This window comes from Gouania willdenowi, chromosome 18 (assembly GCF_900634775.1).
Source record: "Gouania willdenowi chromosome 18, fGouWil2.1, whole genome shotgun sequence".
Classification (NCBI taxonomy): Eukaryota; Metazoa; Chordata; class Actinopteri; order Blenniiformes; family Gobiesocidae; genus Gouania; species Gouania willdenowi.
The window spans coordinates 3,987,781-4,001,879 of record NC_041061.1 but is presented as its reverse complement, the minus strand read 5'-3'; the positions used below and the strand labels follow the sequence as shown (position 1 = coordinate 4,001,879).

At 35.6% G+C, this 14,099-nt stretch overlaps 1 protein-coding gene and 1 long non-coding RNA gene across 2 annotated transcripts; one reads left to right on the top strand and one right to left on the bottom strand.

Moving 5' to 3' along the window:
• Positions 1-648: 648 nt before the first annotated feature.
• Positions 649-5,824, top strand: LOC114480542 (calsequestrin-1-like). The gene is made up of 6 exons (XM_028474775.1): positions 649-776; positions 854-899; positions 982-1,036; positions 1,535-1,635; positions 3,680-3,754; positions 5,143-5,824. Exons 1-6 carry the CDS (start codon positions 700-702, stop codon positions 5,401-5,403), a joined length of 615 nt encoding a protein of 204 aa, XP_028330576.1. The 5' UTR covers positions 649-699; the 3' UTR covers positions 5,404-5,824.
• Positions 5,825-8,842: 3,018 nt separating this feature from the next.
• Positions 8,843-9,929, bottom strand: LOC114480552 (uncharacterized). Its single transcript, XR_003676127.1, has 3 exons — positions 9,467-9,929; positions 9,095-9,304; positions 8,843-8,897 (listed from the first exon to the last, which is right to left on the bottom strand). It is a non-coding gene; the product is annotated as an uncharacterized LOC114480552 (long non-coding RNA).
• Between the last annotated feature and the right edge of the window lie 4,170 nt (positions 9,930-14,099).

The window sequence follows — 14,099 nt, the reverse complement described above, 5'->3', positions numbered from 1 at the left end:
GGTCCTAACTCAATTTTTTTTTTTCGAATTTTTTTGAAAAAAATGCCTTGCTATAGCCTTACTTTTTAATTTGGGTGATTTTTGTTTTTTGTCATTTTTTGTGCCTTATAACCTTTTTAGCCCAGTTTAAGTTTGTGCATTATATTTGCAGTAGTGTTTATGGTCTATTGATGGTCTTAATTGAATTTTTTTAACTTATTTTTTCCTTATTTTTGAAAATATTTTGTAAAAATGTATTCCTTACTATGGCCTTACCTCAGTTTTAAGGCATTTGAAAAATTTTCGACAAATTTTATGCCTTATTTACCTTCATTTTGATGCTTTTTACTTGCTTTACCTCTGTTTCTTGGCGTTTGAATTTTTGAAAACGTGACATGAAGTCCATTTACCATTTAAAAAGTTTAAAACATTTGATTGAATAATGACAGAAAAAACATTAGTCAGGATACTAAATATTGGTTTTTGATTGCGAGCCTCTTTATTTTATCCTGGTAATGAAGATTTTTGGGGTGGGGAGGATCTTTTTAAAGACAAGACACAAAGTAACAACTCATTTAATTCAAACATGAGTATCAGATGAAGCATTAAAATGTTCATGTTTTTATTCTCCTTTGTGAATTGTGTAAATTTCTTTTTCTCCTCCAGATTGCAAAGAAGCTGAAGTTGAAGCTGAATGAAGTTGATTTCTATGAACCTTTCATGGAGGAACCCGTCACCATTCCAGGGAAGCCCTATATCGAGTCCGAGCTGGTGGAATACATCGAACAGCACGACAGGTGGGATGTAGAATCTAAACGTTTATCCCTTGATGGAAATGCTATCGTTATTGCTAAATGCGAAACTGCTGTTTCAGGCCGACTCTGAGGAAGCTGGAGCCTCACAGCATGTATGAAATCTGGGTAATACTCGTCCTCACAATCACTTTACACACTTTGACTTCCATTCCGGGTTGAAATCCTCACATGGTCCGTCTGTTCTCAGGAGGACGACATCGACGGCGAGCACATCGTTGCCTTTGCTGAGGAGGACGACCCAGGTACGCGTCTACGTTGGCAGCAGTTTTCGGTTGTGGCGGTTTCGATTAATCAGTTCAGCTTTAGGGTTGCCGGTCAGATGCGTGCACAGGGTTTATTTGGTCATAGGGTTTTGGAACACACCAGTCTGGGATTCTGAGGTAAACTAGCTTTAAGGGTGTATCTCAGTGAATCTGCTGCTGTTCAGTTTTATGTATGATGCTGAAAGCGGTAGTCATAACATAGCAGAGTCTCCTTAGGATTTTGGTTGAACAGACCGGTCTGAGATTTGGAGGTAAATAATTATTCTGCGTTTATGCATCAGTGAATTTGCTGCTGTTCAGTGTTCTCAGTGTTATGTATGTTGCTGATAGCGATAGTCATAACATAGTTTAGCCTCCTCAGGCAGAGTTCTTGGTGAGTGCTGTTAGTGCACGATGGTATCCGACCAGAACTGACCTTCTGTAATCACACATCACTTGGGTCAGTGCTTTGTTCTCGTTCTGTCAACTTCTTCTCAGATGGTTTCGAGTTCCTGGAGATCCTGAAGGAAGTGGCACGAGAGAACACTGACAACCCAAACCTCAGCATCATCTGGATCGACCCGGACAACTTCCCTCTGGTAGGACATTTTTCCCATTGTAGATATCCTCATTCCAGAACTTAAATATCTTTTTTTTTTTTTTCATTTGAGAAAACCAGAAACCAATCAGAATGAGTTACCTGAAGAATATGCAAATGAAATAATAAACAAAAAATAAACGTAACATAAACAAGAAGACAGTCATCAACATCCCCCGCCAGATTAGTTATCATTATAACTCACAACCTTTTCCTAAATGTCCTAAATCTAAGAACATAAGAAAATATGATCACATCAGAATATAAAATTACTATCTATCATAAACGGTTTCTAAGAAAAGCTGTCTCCTTTAATGATACCGCGAACAGAGTAAAGAAAAACGTAACAAGGGCACTTCTCATTTTCGAATTCCATCAAGGTATTGATACCCTGAAGCCACACACCGAATTTGGTTATCCTATCTTAAACTTGTTTCTCGGTGAAAAGCTGTCCATTTTAACTTGGATGGATGGACGGAGCTCAAACCTATATCCTCCTTCCACACCTTTATGGCGAGGGATAATAAAACGTTTACATTGTTTTTCATACAAACAGACATGGGCACCCCGGGGACACATCTGTCATGTAACTGCACAAAATGACAGAAAAATATACATAATGACAATGAAGAAGAAAAAAGCAATATGAAATGACTTCAAAAATACACAAGGTCATATGGAATTCCAGAACTCTCTCCTGGTCAGTTCTGGTCAGACTGCCCTAAGCAGGCCAGATACCATCGTACACTGATAGCATTCACCAAGGTCTCTGCCTGAGAAGGCTCTGCTATGTTATGACTACCGCTATCAGAAATAGACATAACACTGAGAACACTGAACACACTGAAAGCTGGTTTACCTCCGAATCCCAGACCGGTCTGTTCCACCAAAACCATTTCACCAGATACATTACTATATAAATGCACAGAATAATAGAGAAATATACAAAATGACATCAAAAATTCACAAAATGACTCCAAAATCACAGGAAATGAAAACGTAAACAAAGAAAATAATAGAAAATTCTACAAAAAAAAATAACAAAAGGACACAATTCTATATACAGTAAATACACAGAATGACAGAAAAATATACAGTAACACTTTAGATTATTGGACACCTATTAACCATTTATTAGTTGCTTATTAGCATGAAAATTAGTAATATATTGACTCCTAATTAGTCATTATTAAGTAATTATTACTGCCTTATTCTGCATGGCCTTATTTTACAACCAGTAAGCCATTAACTAAGAGTTTCCCTAAAAAACCTTATTACTTATTAGTAGTAAGTAAGGAAAGTGTTGTATATGAATTATGATCTCAACATGCTAGGGTTGACATTAACCCTAATCCTAATCCCGTTTGGACTGCGGAACTGCCATTAAGTCTATAATAAGGTATTAATAAGAAAAAGACATTAATAAGTACTTAATAATGCATCAGTAAGTAGTTAATGATGACTAATTATCATTAAGTATGTTACTGATGCTAATAAGCAACTAAATAATGGTTAATAAGTGTTCCCTAAACTAAAGTGTTACCAAATACACACATATTGTTGCCCGTTGCTGTGTTGAAACAATAAAAATAGTTGTAAAATGTAATTAAAAAAAAAAAAAAAAAAACTGTATATGTGACCAAATTAATTACATACAAAATGACTTGAGCACTGCACTAAATAAGATATATAAACCAGTATAACACCAGTTTTCTTTTCTTTTCCTCCTTTTCTATGTTTTTGAAATATTCTATAGCATGTGGATGAAAAAAGCAATTTCCCCCTGGGAAGAATAAAGTAAATTGATTCTGATTCTAATTCAGATAATTTCACAAAATATCTACTTTACAGTTTATTTCTAAACAGAGGAATACATAAAACTTTAGGGTCACGTCAAAAACTCGACAAGATGAGGCGTATTATTCTAGGCTTTGCATTGTAGTGTAGTTAAATTATTGTGCCACCGTATAAGTATAGGTATAAGAATACTATAAGATCTGTGAGCGTGTCTGACTCTGTTCCTTTTGTCCTGTTCTTCCTTTCAGCTGGTCCCTTACTGGGAGAAGACCTTTCGCATCGACCTCTCGTCCCCACAGATTGGTGTCGTTGACGTTGAAGATGTGAGAGACTTTTTTTGTAAAATCTGAAATAAAAACTTGGAAATGTCAGTGGATAAAAATTGATGTGCTAATCAAAGATGAATAACAGACGTTCTGTGGAACCTGAGAAGTAAATACAGTCACCATTGAAGGTCCAGGAAGTCGCGAGTTGACACCGGTAGTCGTTTAGGCAGAAGCTGAGCCAGTGGTTGAAGCTGAGGGTTGGACCAGGGATCATTTTGACCCCTGACTACTTGGTGGAGAGTCAACATGTTAAATGCTAATTGCTTAAACTAGAGGTTCTCAACCTTTTCAGAACGCGACCCCCAAAATAAAGGTTCCAGAGAGCGGGGACCCCCACTGTAGCTGAAGGTGGTTTAACACAGACATGAACATTGAAGAACAGTCATGTGCAGACAGGACCATCTATAAGAGGGAATAAAGGGGACAGATTTTTGGGGTCCATCCATAAAGTCAGTAAAATGATGGTCCATTGTTCTATGAATCTGTGATAAACACATTTATTTATTCATCTGAATAATATTCACTGTTATCCAGGAAGTTTAGTATAATTTGCGTCCTAGTATGTAGTCATCTTAAAGATGTAAATCCTTGTTTTGATCTGAAACAAATCAAATAAATAAATAAAAATGGTGAAAAAAAGGTGGTGAAATGGGATTTTAAAAACCACAAAAGTTGGTTAAAAGTTGCCAAGTAAAGGACAGAAAAAGTAATAAAAAGGGTTCAAAATGTCAATATTGAAACAATTAGTTAAAACTGGCAAATAATGGGCATGACAAATAGTGAATGTGGTTAAATTGTCAAAAATAAGCATGAAATATGGTGAAAAGAGGTTAAAAGTGACAATAATGATGCAGCTTTAGGTGGAAAGTGTTTATTTGTGCTGAAAATGTGCAGAAAAGGAATAGAAATTTGATGATGAAGTGGCCAAAATGGGAGTAATGTAGCAAAAACGCATTAAAAGTAGAAAAATGATGGCAAGCAAAAGTGATGAAAATAGGTTAGTTTGGTGTAGTTGCCAAAATGGGTTCAAATGGGGTCCCAAAACCAAGGTTGAGAACCCTGGGAAACCATTACAAATTGGGATATTTTATAAATTAATCAGAGTAAATCTGGACGTATGATCACCCTAATGTTGGCGGATTTTTAAACTGATTGACATTCAAGGACAAGTTGATTTTAAACAAATATATACATATGTATTCAAGGCTAATGAAATAATATCCATAACTCTAGCCCTGAATAAAACAGCCTGGTGACGCTACTGGTATACAGAGGCTATTATTCTTAATTGAGGGCTGACTACTAAAAATGTCAGGATGTTTCTGTCGTGTGCAGATTAAGTGTAAAGACGTTGAGACTAACGGAGGTCACTGGGTTTTGGACAGGCCGACAGCGTGTGGATGGAAATGGACGACGACGACGACATGCCCACGGCCGATGAGCTGGAGCAGTGGATCGAAGACGTTTTGTCCGGAAAGATCGATCCGGACGACGACGATGAGGAGGAGGAAGATGATGACGACGACGATGATGATGATGATGATGATGACGATGATGACGATGATGACGATGACGATGACGAAGACGACGACGAAGAAGACGACGACGACGACGATGATGACGATGACGACGATGATGACGAATAAGTTTCTATCAAATTAGCTGCTAATGGTAAAACAACTCTTGTATTTTTTCTACAACCGCGCAGCGAACCCGCCTTGTGTACGGTGTCCTGTTAGGGACACATTTGATGGTGGACATTACTGGAAACCTCTTCTGTCCGTCAGGGGAGACTTAGCCAATCAGAGGCTTGTTAGCTTTAAGGGTCTAAACTAGGGTGACCATAACAGGGGACACTTGGACCGACTTCGGCATACTCAAACTACTCAACGTTTTCCTGAATTTACCTTGTAATGGAAAATTACAAATTAGATGAATAACTTTTTTAATTGTCCTTAAGGTCTGCAGAGAAATTAATGTAAAATGAACACGTAAAGAATAGCTAGAGATTGAACTTTAACTTCCTACAGTTTCTCCTCGTGGCTCCTTTGTTTTCAAACCCCTCTCGGAACCTCTATCCATGGAGGTTTTATAATCCAGAGGGTCCTTCCTGATGATATTTTATTAAATCCACCGGTATTTTGTTTCTTTAAATCCATCTTGGACTTTAGTCTCCTTTTCTCTGCCTCGTCTCTGAACATTTAATCAAAACAAAGTGGTATCTTTAATGATTCCGTCACATGTGAGTAAACTCTTTAGCTTTCAGAAACTGCTAGAATTTCTCAGATGGAGCAAACATTAGCAGAGTTACGGACTTTTGAAATGACGTGAAACCCAGAGATGCTTTCAAGGTTCCTGGGAAACCCCGACAATGTCATGAGTTTTTAAGATCTGGACGGACAGTCCGGCCTTGACTTGAAAAGAGATAAAACCGGGCGTATGGTCACCCTAGTCTAAACATACTGTACAGTGACGGCTTCTCTACACTTTACTGTAACCACTTTTCATGGCGTTTTCTACTTGAGGAGAAGAAACACTTTCTTGTGCAGTTTTGAGAAATAAAAGCTGAAGTCACTGGACAGTCTTAAGAATCTTGTTGACTTGCCAAACAAACACATGGGTAATAAAAACAAGGAGAGAAAAAAAAAAAAGGATTTCTGCTCTCAAATAAAACAGAAAAATCCAGAACAGACTCACTGAGTGTGTTTTTGTGTTCATGACTGTTGTTGTTGCTAGCATTTTTTTTTTAAAGTTTGAACTTTAATAAATACTTTCTATTATGAAATATTTTATTACACACATTTTTCACACATACAGTATTTAAACTTTGCTGGATACAAATTAAATATCTATAAGCTATGATTTTTTGTTAATTTTGTTTCATTTATTTAGTTTTTTGGGGGGGAGGTTGCCATTTAGTTAGGTTTTTTTAATCAGTGTTGCATTTTAATATTTATTTCCAATTAAAAAAGACAATATCTTTAAGAAAAAAAAAAAGGTCACATAAAGTGTCCACCATTCAATGGTTCATTTTGTCTCATGGTTTAAGTCTTCCTTTGACCCTCTTTCCTCTCAATACAGTGTTTATCTTCATTTTTTCAGGTTCTTCTCAAGTTTTCCCCTTTCATTATAGATAACAGTATAATCATTCCACTTACTTTCTTTTTCTGCTGCTATCTGTAGCTGGTCTGCTAAAGAATCTCTGTACTGAGTCAGGACTTATGTCTCTAACAACCATGGTCCATGAGATTCAGATGAATGGAATCACTGACAGAATCCTGGAAACACCATTAACCACCAGAAAAACAATAAATAAATAAATAAATATATATATATATATATATATTTATTTTTATTTTTTTTCTGTTTTATTGTGAAAACTACTTGGGGTTTAGAGATTCAGGTGATCAATCAGTGTGGCTCTACATCTTATCACCTCACATTTGAATAAAACTTGAAGAAAAAAGGTCACATAAAGTGTCCACCATTCTGTCTATTCAAAGTTCCTCCACGTTCATTCTTTTCATTCCGTCTCATGGTTTAAGTCTTCCTTTGACTTTCTTTCCTCTCACTACAATGTTTTATCTTCAGTTTTCCAGGTTCTCCCCAACTTTTCTCTTCTTAACATAAATAAGCGTATCATCTGCAAACTTGATTTCCAACGCTTTAACCTGGAATGATTGAGTCCTGGGGATTTCTGGTATAAAAGATTTGTGTTGTGACTGTGGAAGCAGAGAAGAACCATCGTCTAACCCAAGCTTCAACTACTTTTAATCAGTGTGGCTCTTCATCATATCACCACCTTACAGTTGTTTTTAGAAATAACTAAAACACTAATAAAACACTCTCTCTTTTCATCAGGCAGATTTTTATTCTCCAGTTGTGTTGAACAAAGCTCTGTGGAAAGCAACTCAAAAAGATCAGTGGCTTCAACTTGACCAGATTTCAAGCAGTTATTTAAAAAAAAAAAAAATGGACAGAGTTTTAGCTAAACATTGCAAAACAAACACTTAGGCTGAGTTGGATGCTCTAAAGCAGAGGTGGGCTATGTCTATCACAGCGGGGGCCACAAAAGTATTTAAAATAATGACCAATCTGAGCATTAACACAAGCTTGAAAACACACATTTTGTGTTTTTAAATTAAATTTGTAGATGTTCTCGTCAATATGGCAAATTTTAGTTGTCTTTAGCTGTCGTTTTTCCAGTCATTGTGTGTTTTTGTTATATTTTTTATGTCCTTGTTGTCATTTTGTGTATTTTTATGTCATTTTGTGTAATTTTAAGTGTCCTTGAAGTCCATTTGTATTTGTTGTTATACCTTTATTTTTGTATTTTTGTGTGTATAAGTGGTTGTTCAGTGTGTCTTTGTTGTCATTTTGTGTTTTTTTTTTTTATTTTTGAGAGTTACTTTTTGTACTTTTCTTGACATTTTGTGTGTTTTCGCTGTCGTTTTGTGTTTCTGGAGTTTTGTGTATTATGTTGTTCTTCATATAACTTCCATCGTCATGAATGGGAGCCGCACAAAATTAGTCAGAGGGCCGCATGTGGCCCCCGAGCCACCAGTTGCCTATGGGTGCTCTAAAGGGCCAGTTTGACACATGTGCCTTAACATAAAACTCAAGACATATTTTTATAAGAACATTCAAAAAAAGACTTACTTATTGAAAAAAAATTAAATGTTTTTTTTAGTTTTTTTTTAAGTTACATTTACTCAAAATGATGAGTGTCTTCAACTTGACCCCTTTACAAGCAGTGTTTTTTTTTAGTTTTTTTTTAAGATGCATTTTTAGTTCCGCATTGCAATAGAAACACAATCAAACACGCTTAACAATAGTTTTCAAACAAGATATGTTACTTGAGATTTGGTGGTTGAAGCGCTCGAAGTGGACGGGAAGGCAGCGATTGCCCACCTTGTCACACGCCACAACCACACGAGTTCGTCTCCGAGTTACATTAATCTGACAGGGGTAGAGCTTGGTATTGGTATAGACGTCATATACCAATCGGTCGTTGGTGCTCATGCACAAATTACCACCGTTGATAACTCGACGTCCATTGGCAGTGCAGATGTCGTTCTGACTGGTCTCCAGGAAGCTCTGTATTGGTTCTCTGCACCACAGGCCATTTCTGTTGAGGTATCTGTGGACACAAAAAGGTAAACTTTCTATAAAGGTTGACATTTTTATCACTAGGTCATCAAATATCAAAATGATGCCTGCTACAATTAGTCTGAATACCATCAGATACTAACTACTATGTGTATTAGGTGGTCTGGAATTACATAGTCGGTGATGAAATATTTATTGATGTTAAAAAAAAAGTCAAGTTATTCTTACGTTTCCCAAGCTTCATGAGAGGTCCTGATGAATGCAGTATGAAGGATGTGGTTACGGTTGAACTCATCGTATCGTGAATTGTGGCTGCGGACGGTACACGGTGAAGTGGCCCTCTGGTTTCTGCTGCATACAGCCGGAATCAGGATGAGGATCAGTGGAACCATGTTCATGTTGTCTGTGGAGAGACACTCGGTTTTTATATCAAAGAATCTGCAACGACAAAAGAGATTTTGTTAGAAGTGGTTGACATTGATTCACAGATTTATTAGAGCTTTGTTTGCAAAGTGCCTTCGTCCTGTTAGTTTGGCTCAGGATTTTCCTCAGAAAGTTCTCACGACTCACACCAAGTTTAGCGTTTTAGTGACGGTTTACCTTTGTTTGTTGGAGGGTTTCACCAGGAAGATGTGCTCTCAGTGTCCTGCTGTCTGCAGAGGAACGTTCTATATGCTTCAGATTGTGACACACGTCGGTATTTATAGAGAAGTCCAAACTCTTCAGAGTAGAGCTCAGTTATGAAGAAACCTCTTTCACAAAACAGGAAACAACTTTAACACCATAAAAGCAGGTCAGAAAGACCACATTTGATCCTTTTTAATCTTTGCACAATCTAAATGTTTACTGTCAAACAGAGGAACACGTACGTGCTCTGTTGAAACAGCTCGAGGCTAAACGACACTTTTAAAAACTATGACAGAGCACGAGGAGATGTCAATAACAAAAGTACATTTTTAATCACCCATGTTCAATTACAATTCAATTACAATTACAGTCGCCAGCATTCTTCCAAATACAATTAAATTACAATTATTTTTGATTCTCAGAAAGTCAAGTACAATTACATTCTCAATTACTAAAGTTCAATTATAAATAATCACAATTACTAAGCCTGAAATGAAGAACCTAATAAAAGTTAACCTTCCTACTGTGTGAGCTTTAGAGGCTAAACGTTAGCTTTAGAGGCTAAACCTTAGCTTTAGAGGCTAAACGTTAGCTTTAGAGGCTAAACCTTAGCTTTAGCGGCTAAACAATAGCTTCAAAGGCATAACATTTGCTTTTGAGGCTAAATGTTAGCTTCAGAGGCTAAATGTTAGCTTTAAAGACTAAACATTAGCCAAGTTTGGGGTCAATTCCATTTTTCAGTTCCAATTACGTTTTCAATTCCATATGTTCAATTGAAATTCAATTAAGATTACAGTGACCAGCATTCTTTCCAATTACAATTATTTTTCATCTTCAGAAAGTCAATTACAATTACATTCTCATTTATTAAAGTTCAACTCCAATTAATCACAATTACTGAGCCTGAAATAAATAACCTAATAAAAGTTAACCTTTCTCTTGTGTTAGCTTTCTGTTAGCATCTCTTATGATAACAGGTCATAAATTAGCTGTAAAATACACTAAAAACAAACGTTTATCATCTAATTTCTTTCCTATTTATTGGTTTCCTTGTTAGGCTTCATCATCAGTGAAAATATATGTTCTAATATTTTTGGCCTGGGCAATACAATATATGACACTTTGGCTACAAACATTTGAGATTATTTACAGTGCTACTTTTGAACTTGAACAACTTGATCCAAAACTAATTCAGACATGAAACAAATAACTATTCTGTAAAAAAAAAAAGAACATATTAACCGATAAGCTGATTTAACAGGCAAGCAAACAAAAAATTCATTGGAATTGGATTACTAGGAATTCAGAAATAACCGTTTTTTGATTCCCATCCCCAGTAAACAAAGAAAATAACAGCAATGAGTAAAGTGTAGGTAAAGTGGAAAAAATGGCTCACTAGTGGGAAAAAATGGTCCAAAAGTGGCAGAAACGCAGCAAGAAAAGAGTAAAAAGTGACTAAAATTGGCTAAAAGCAGTCAAGAGTGGCAAAATGTTTTTACAAAAAAGAGGAAACAGATGGTATGTAATGGCACAAAGTAGCTTAAATGATCAAAATGTGGCAAACAATAGTGAAATAGGACTAAAATGTGGAACAAAGAGAGGCAAAATGTAGGAGAAAAAGAAACAAGTGTTGTTTGTTGGGCAAAAGGAAGCTTTTTGGGATGAAAAGTGGCAAAGAATGGTTATAGAATCGACAAAAAATGGATAAAAGTGGCAAAAAGAACTTGCAAAAATGAACAAAAATGAGGAAAAAGGGACAATTATTGTCTAAAAAAAGCTAAAATCTGAAAAAAAAAAAAAAAGTGTCAAGTTTTGGAAAAGGGGGAAAATGGGACGAAGGAAGTTGTGAAAATGGCCAAAGAAAAAGGTAAAAAGGGGTTAAAAAGATTCAAACTTTTAAGGTTTTTTGGGGAAAATATTTATTTTACACAAGAATTGACAAATTATTTTGTGATTTCTTTGTTTTTTGTTTTTTTTTACATTCTGTCTCTGTTGAAACAGCTCGAGGCTAAAATACGCTTTTATAAACAATGACAGAGCATGAGGAGAGGTGTTAAATGTGTGAGATTACGCAAATATGTGTTGTCATGGTAACGGAGAAAGAGGAAGTAGTTGTTAAACTTTAAAGAAGGCACCATGAAACCGTAAAGGTTTTCTTTTTAGTCAAACAACTTTTTTTTTTAGGAAATTTATTTTGATCTCCTGGCATGTTCCGACTGTCAACTGCCAGTCTTCTTCAGGGGCACCTGCTGATTGCTTTGATGATAGAAAATCAAAGTAAATTTCCTGAAAAAATCAAAAAAGTGTCACATTTTTTGGAAAAGGGGGAAAATGGGATGAAGAAAGTTGCAAAAATGACCAAAGAAAAAGGTAAAAAGGGGTTAAAAAGATTCCCCTTTTTAAGGTTTTCTGGGGAAAACATTTATTTTACACAAGAATTGACAAATAAATTATTTTGTGAGTTCTTTGTTTTTTTTTTTTTTGGTTTTGTTTTGTTTGTTTTTTTACATTCTGTCTCTGTTGAAACAGCTTGAGGCTAAACTACGCTTTTATAAACAATGACAGAGCATGAGGAGAGGTGTTAAATGTGTGAGATTACGCAAATATGTGTTGTCATGGTAACGGAGAAAGAGGAAGTAGTTGTTAAACTTTAAAGAAGGCACCATGAAACAGTAAAGGTTTTCTTTTTAGTCAAACAACTTTTTTTTTAGGAAATTTATTTTGATCTCCTGACATGTTACAACTGTCAACTGCCAGTCTTCTTCAGGGGCACCTGCTGATTGCTTTGATGATAGAAGATCAAAGTAAATTTCCTGAAAAAAAACCTTAAGGTATTATTCAAAAGGAAAACAACTTCAACTTGCTGAAATAATGAAACAGTAAATCTCCGTCTACCAATGTTAAATGTTGGATAAATACATAAATTAATTAGATCAAATATTCTTATTATTATCAACCGCTCATTTTTTTGTTTGTTTTAAATCAATTCTCAACCACTTTAAGAATTGCTTTAAATATAAAGTATTGATGTGATTTTGCCTCTTTGTATATAACAAAATAAAGGCGTCAATGCAATTGCCCAAATTTTTTGGACGAGGAGAACGGGCAGAGGTGAGCCCGCCTGTCCTGGTGAAATGTTTGCGGCGAGATACACGTTGGACTCCTGTGCACTACTGTGTGTGCCAAGGGTTTTTTCTCATCTGGATCTGCCTTTTTCCCCCAGGGCGCTGCCTTAGTGGCGACCCACAGTTCTCTCTGCTCCTGTCCCCCCACGTTATATGATTGTCATTGTCATTTTCATGTTTCTTGGACAGGGCATGTAACTGAAATGCAAATGTACCCTCGTGGGACGAATAAAGGATATCTCATCTCATCTCATCAAACATCACATGGTGGAGTACATCTTTTTACATGTTTTGTGACTTTTTGCCGTGACTTTGATTAAACGCGACAAATCTACCAACTTTTTCTTGTTCATAGTAAGAACTCTTGACAGACATTACAAAATTCATTCATTATTGTTGTTTTATTTATTGTTACAGACAAAATAAAGCAGAAATTGTATTATGACAAACATAATATCCCATGTATTATCACATGCAATTTTTCCCAGTAAACAAAGACAAAAATATAAATTTTCACGTAAATTACATAAAATGAGGCTATGTGAAGAACTTCAACCCCTTCAAATGGAAATATCTACACCACACAAACTAAAGCCATACCGGCATGTTTTGGAACAATATCCCATATTTTTATGGTGCTTTATTGTTAATGTCAAGTTTAGCAAATGGACGCAAGACGAATCGTATGGAAAATCTACTTGATTTCAGTGCATCCCACAAAATTCAACTCATTTGACCATTTTTTTTCGCACGACTTTTGGACGTTTACTAGTCATGAAATGGAAACAAAAAGGAAATGTGTAACCTTTTTTTGAAAATCTAAATATGGTCAACCTACTGTATGTTAATCCCAGCAAACTGTATCCAAAGAAAACCTTCAAACAACCCACACACGCAAAGCCCGGCAGTGCAAAACTATTTCATGTGATCAACTAAACGTGTGTTTTTTTGTACGATGGCTTCACTGGTGCAGCAGTATAGGGCTAATGTCAGGGTTGGGGTCGACTATCATTGTAATCCCATAAATGACAAATAGAAGAAGAATCATGAAGTAAGCATAGTTGTTATCGTTAATTTAAAAATATGTTGCTGTTGTAATCATAATTGACTTTGTAATTGTAATTTGCATTAAAATTCTATAAAAAAAAAAACTGTCATTTACAATGTCATTAAAAACCAAACTGTGGTGTTTACTGACAAAATAAGGCTCAGATTCCCACACCAAAAATATTAAAACCTATATTTTCATTGATTATGAAGCCTAACAAGGTAATCAATAGATAGAAAAGAAATTAGATGATAAACATTTGTTTTTAGTGTATTTTACAGCTGATTTAGGACCCATTACCATAAGAGATGCTAACAGAAAGCTAACACAAAAGCAAGGATAACTTTTATTAGGTTATTTATTTCAGGCTCAGTAATTGTGATTAATTGTAGTTGAACTTTAGTAAATGAGAATGTAATTGTAATTGACTTTA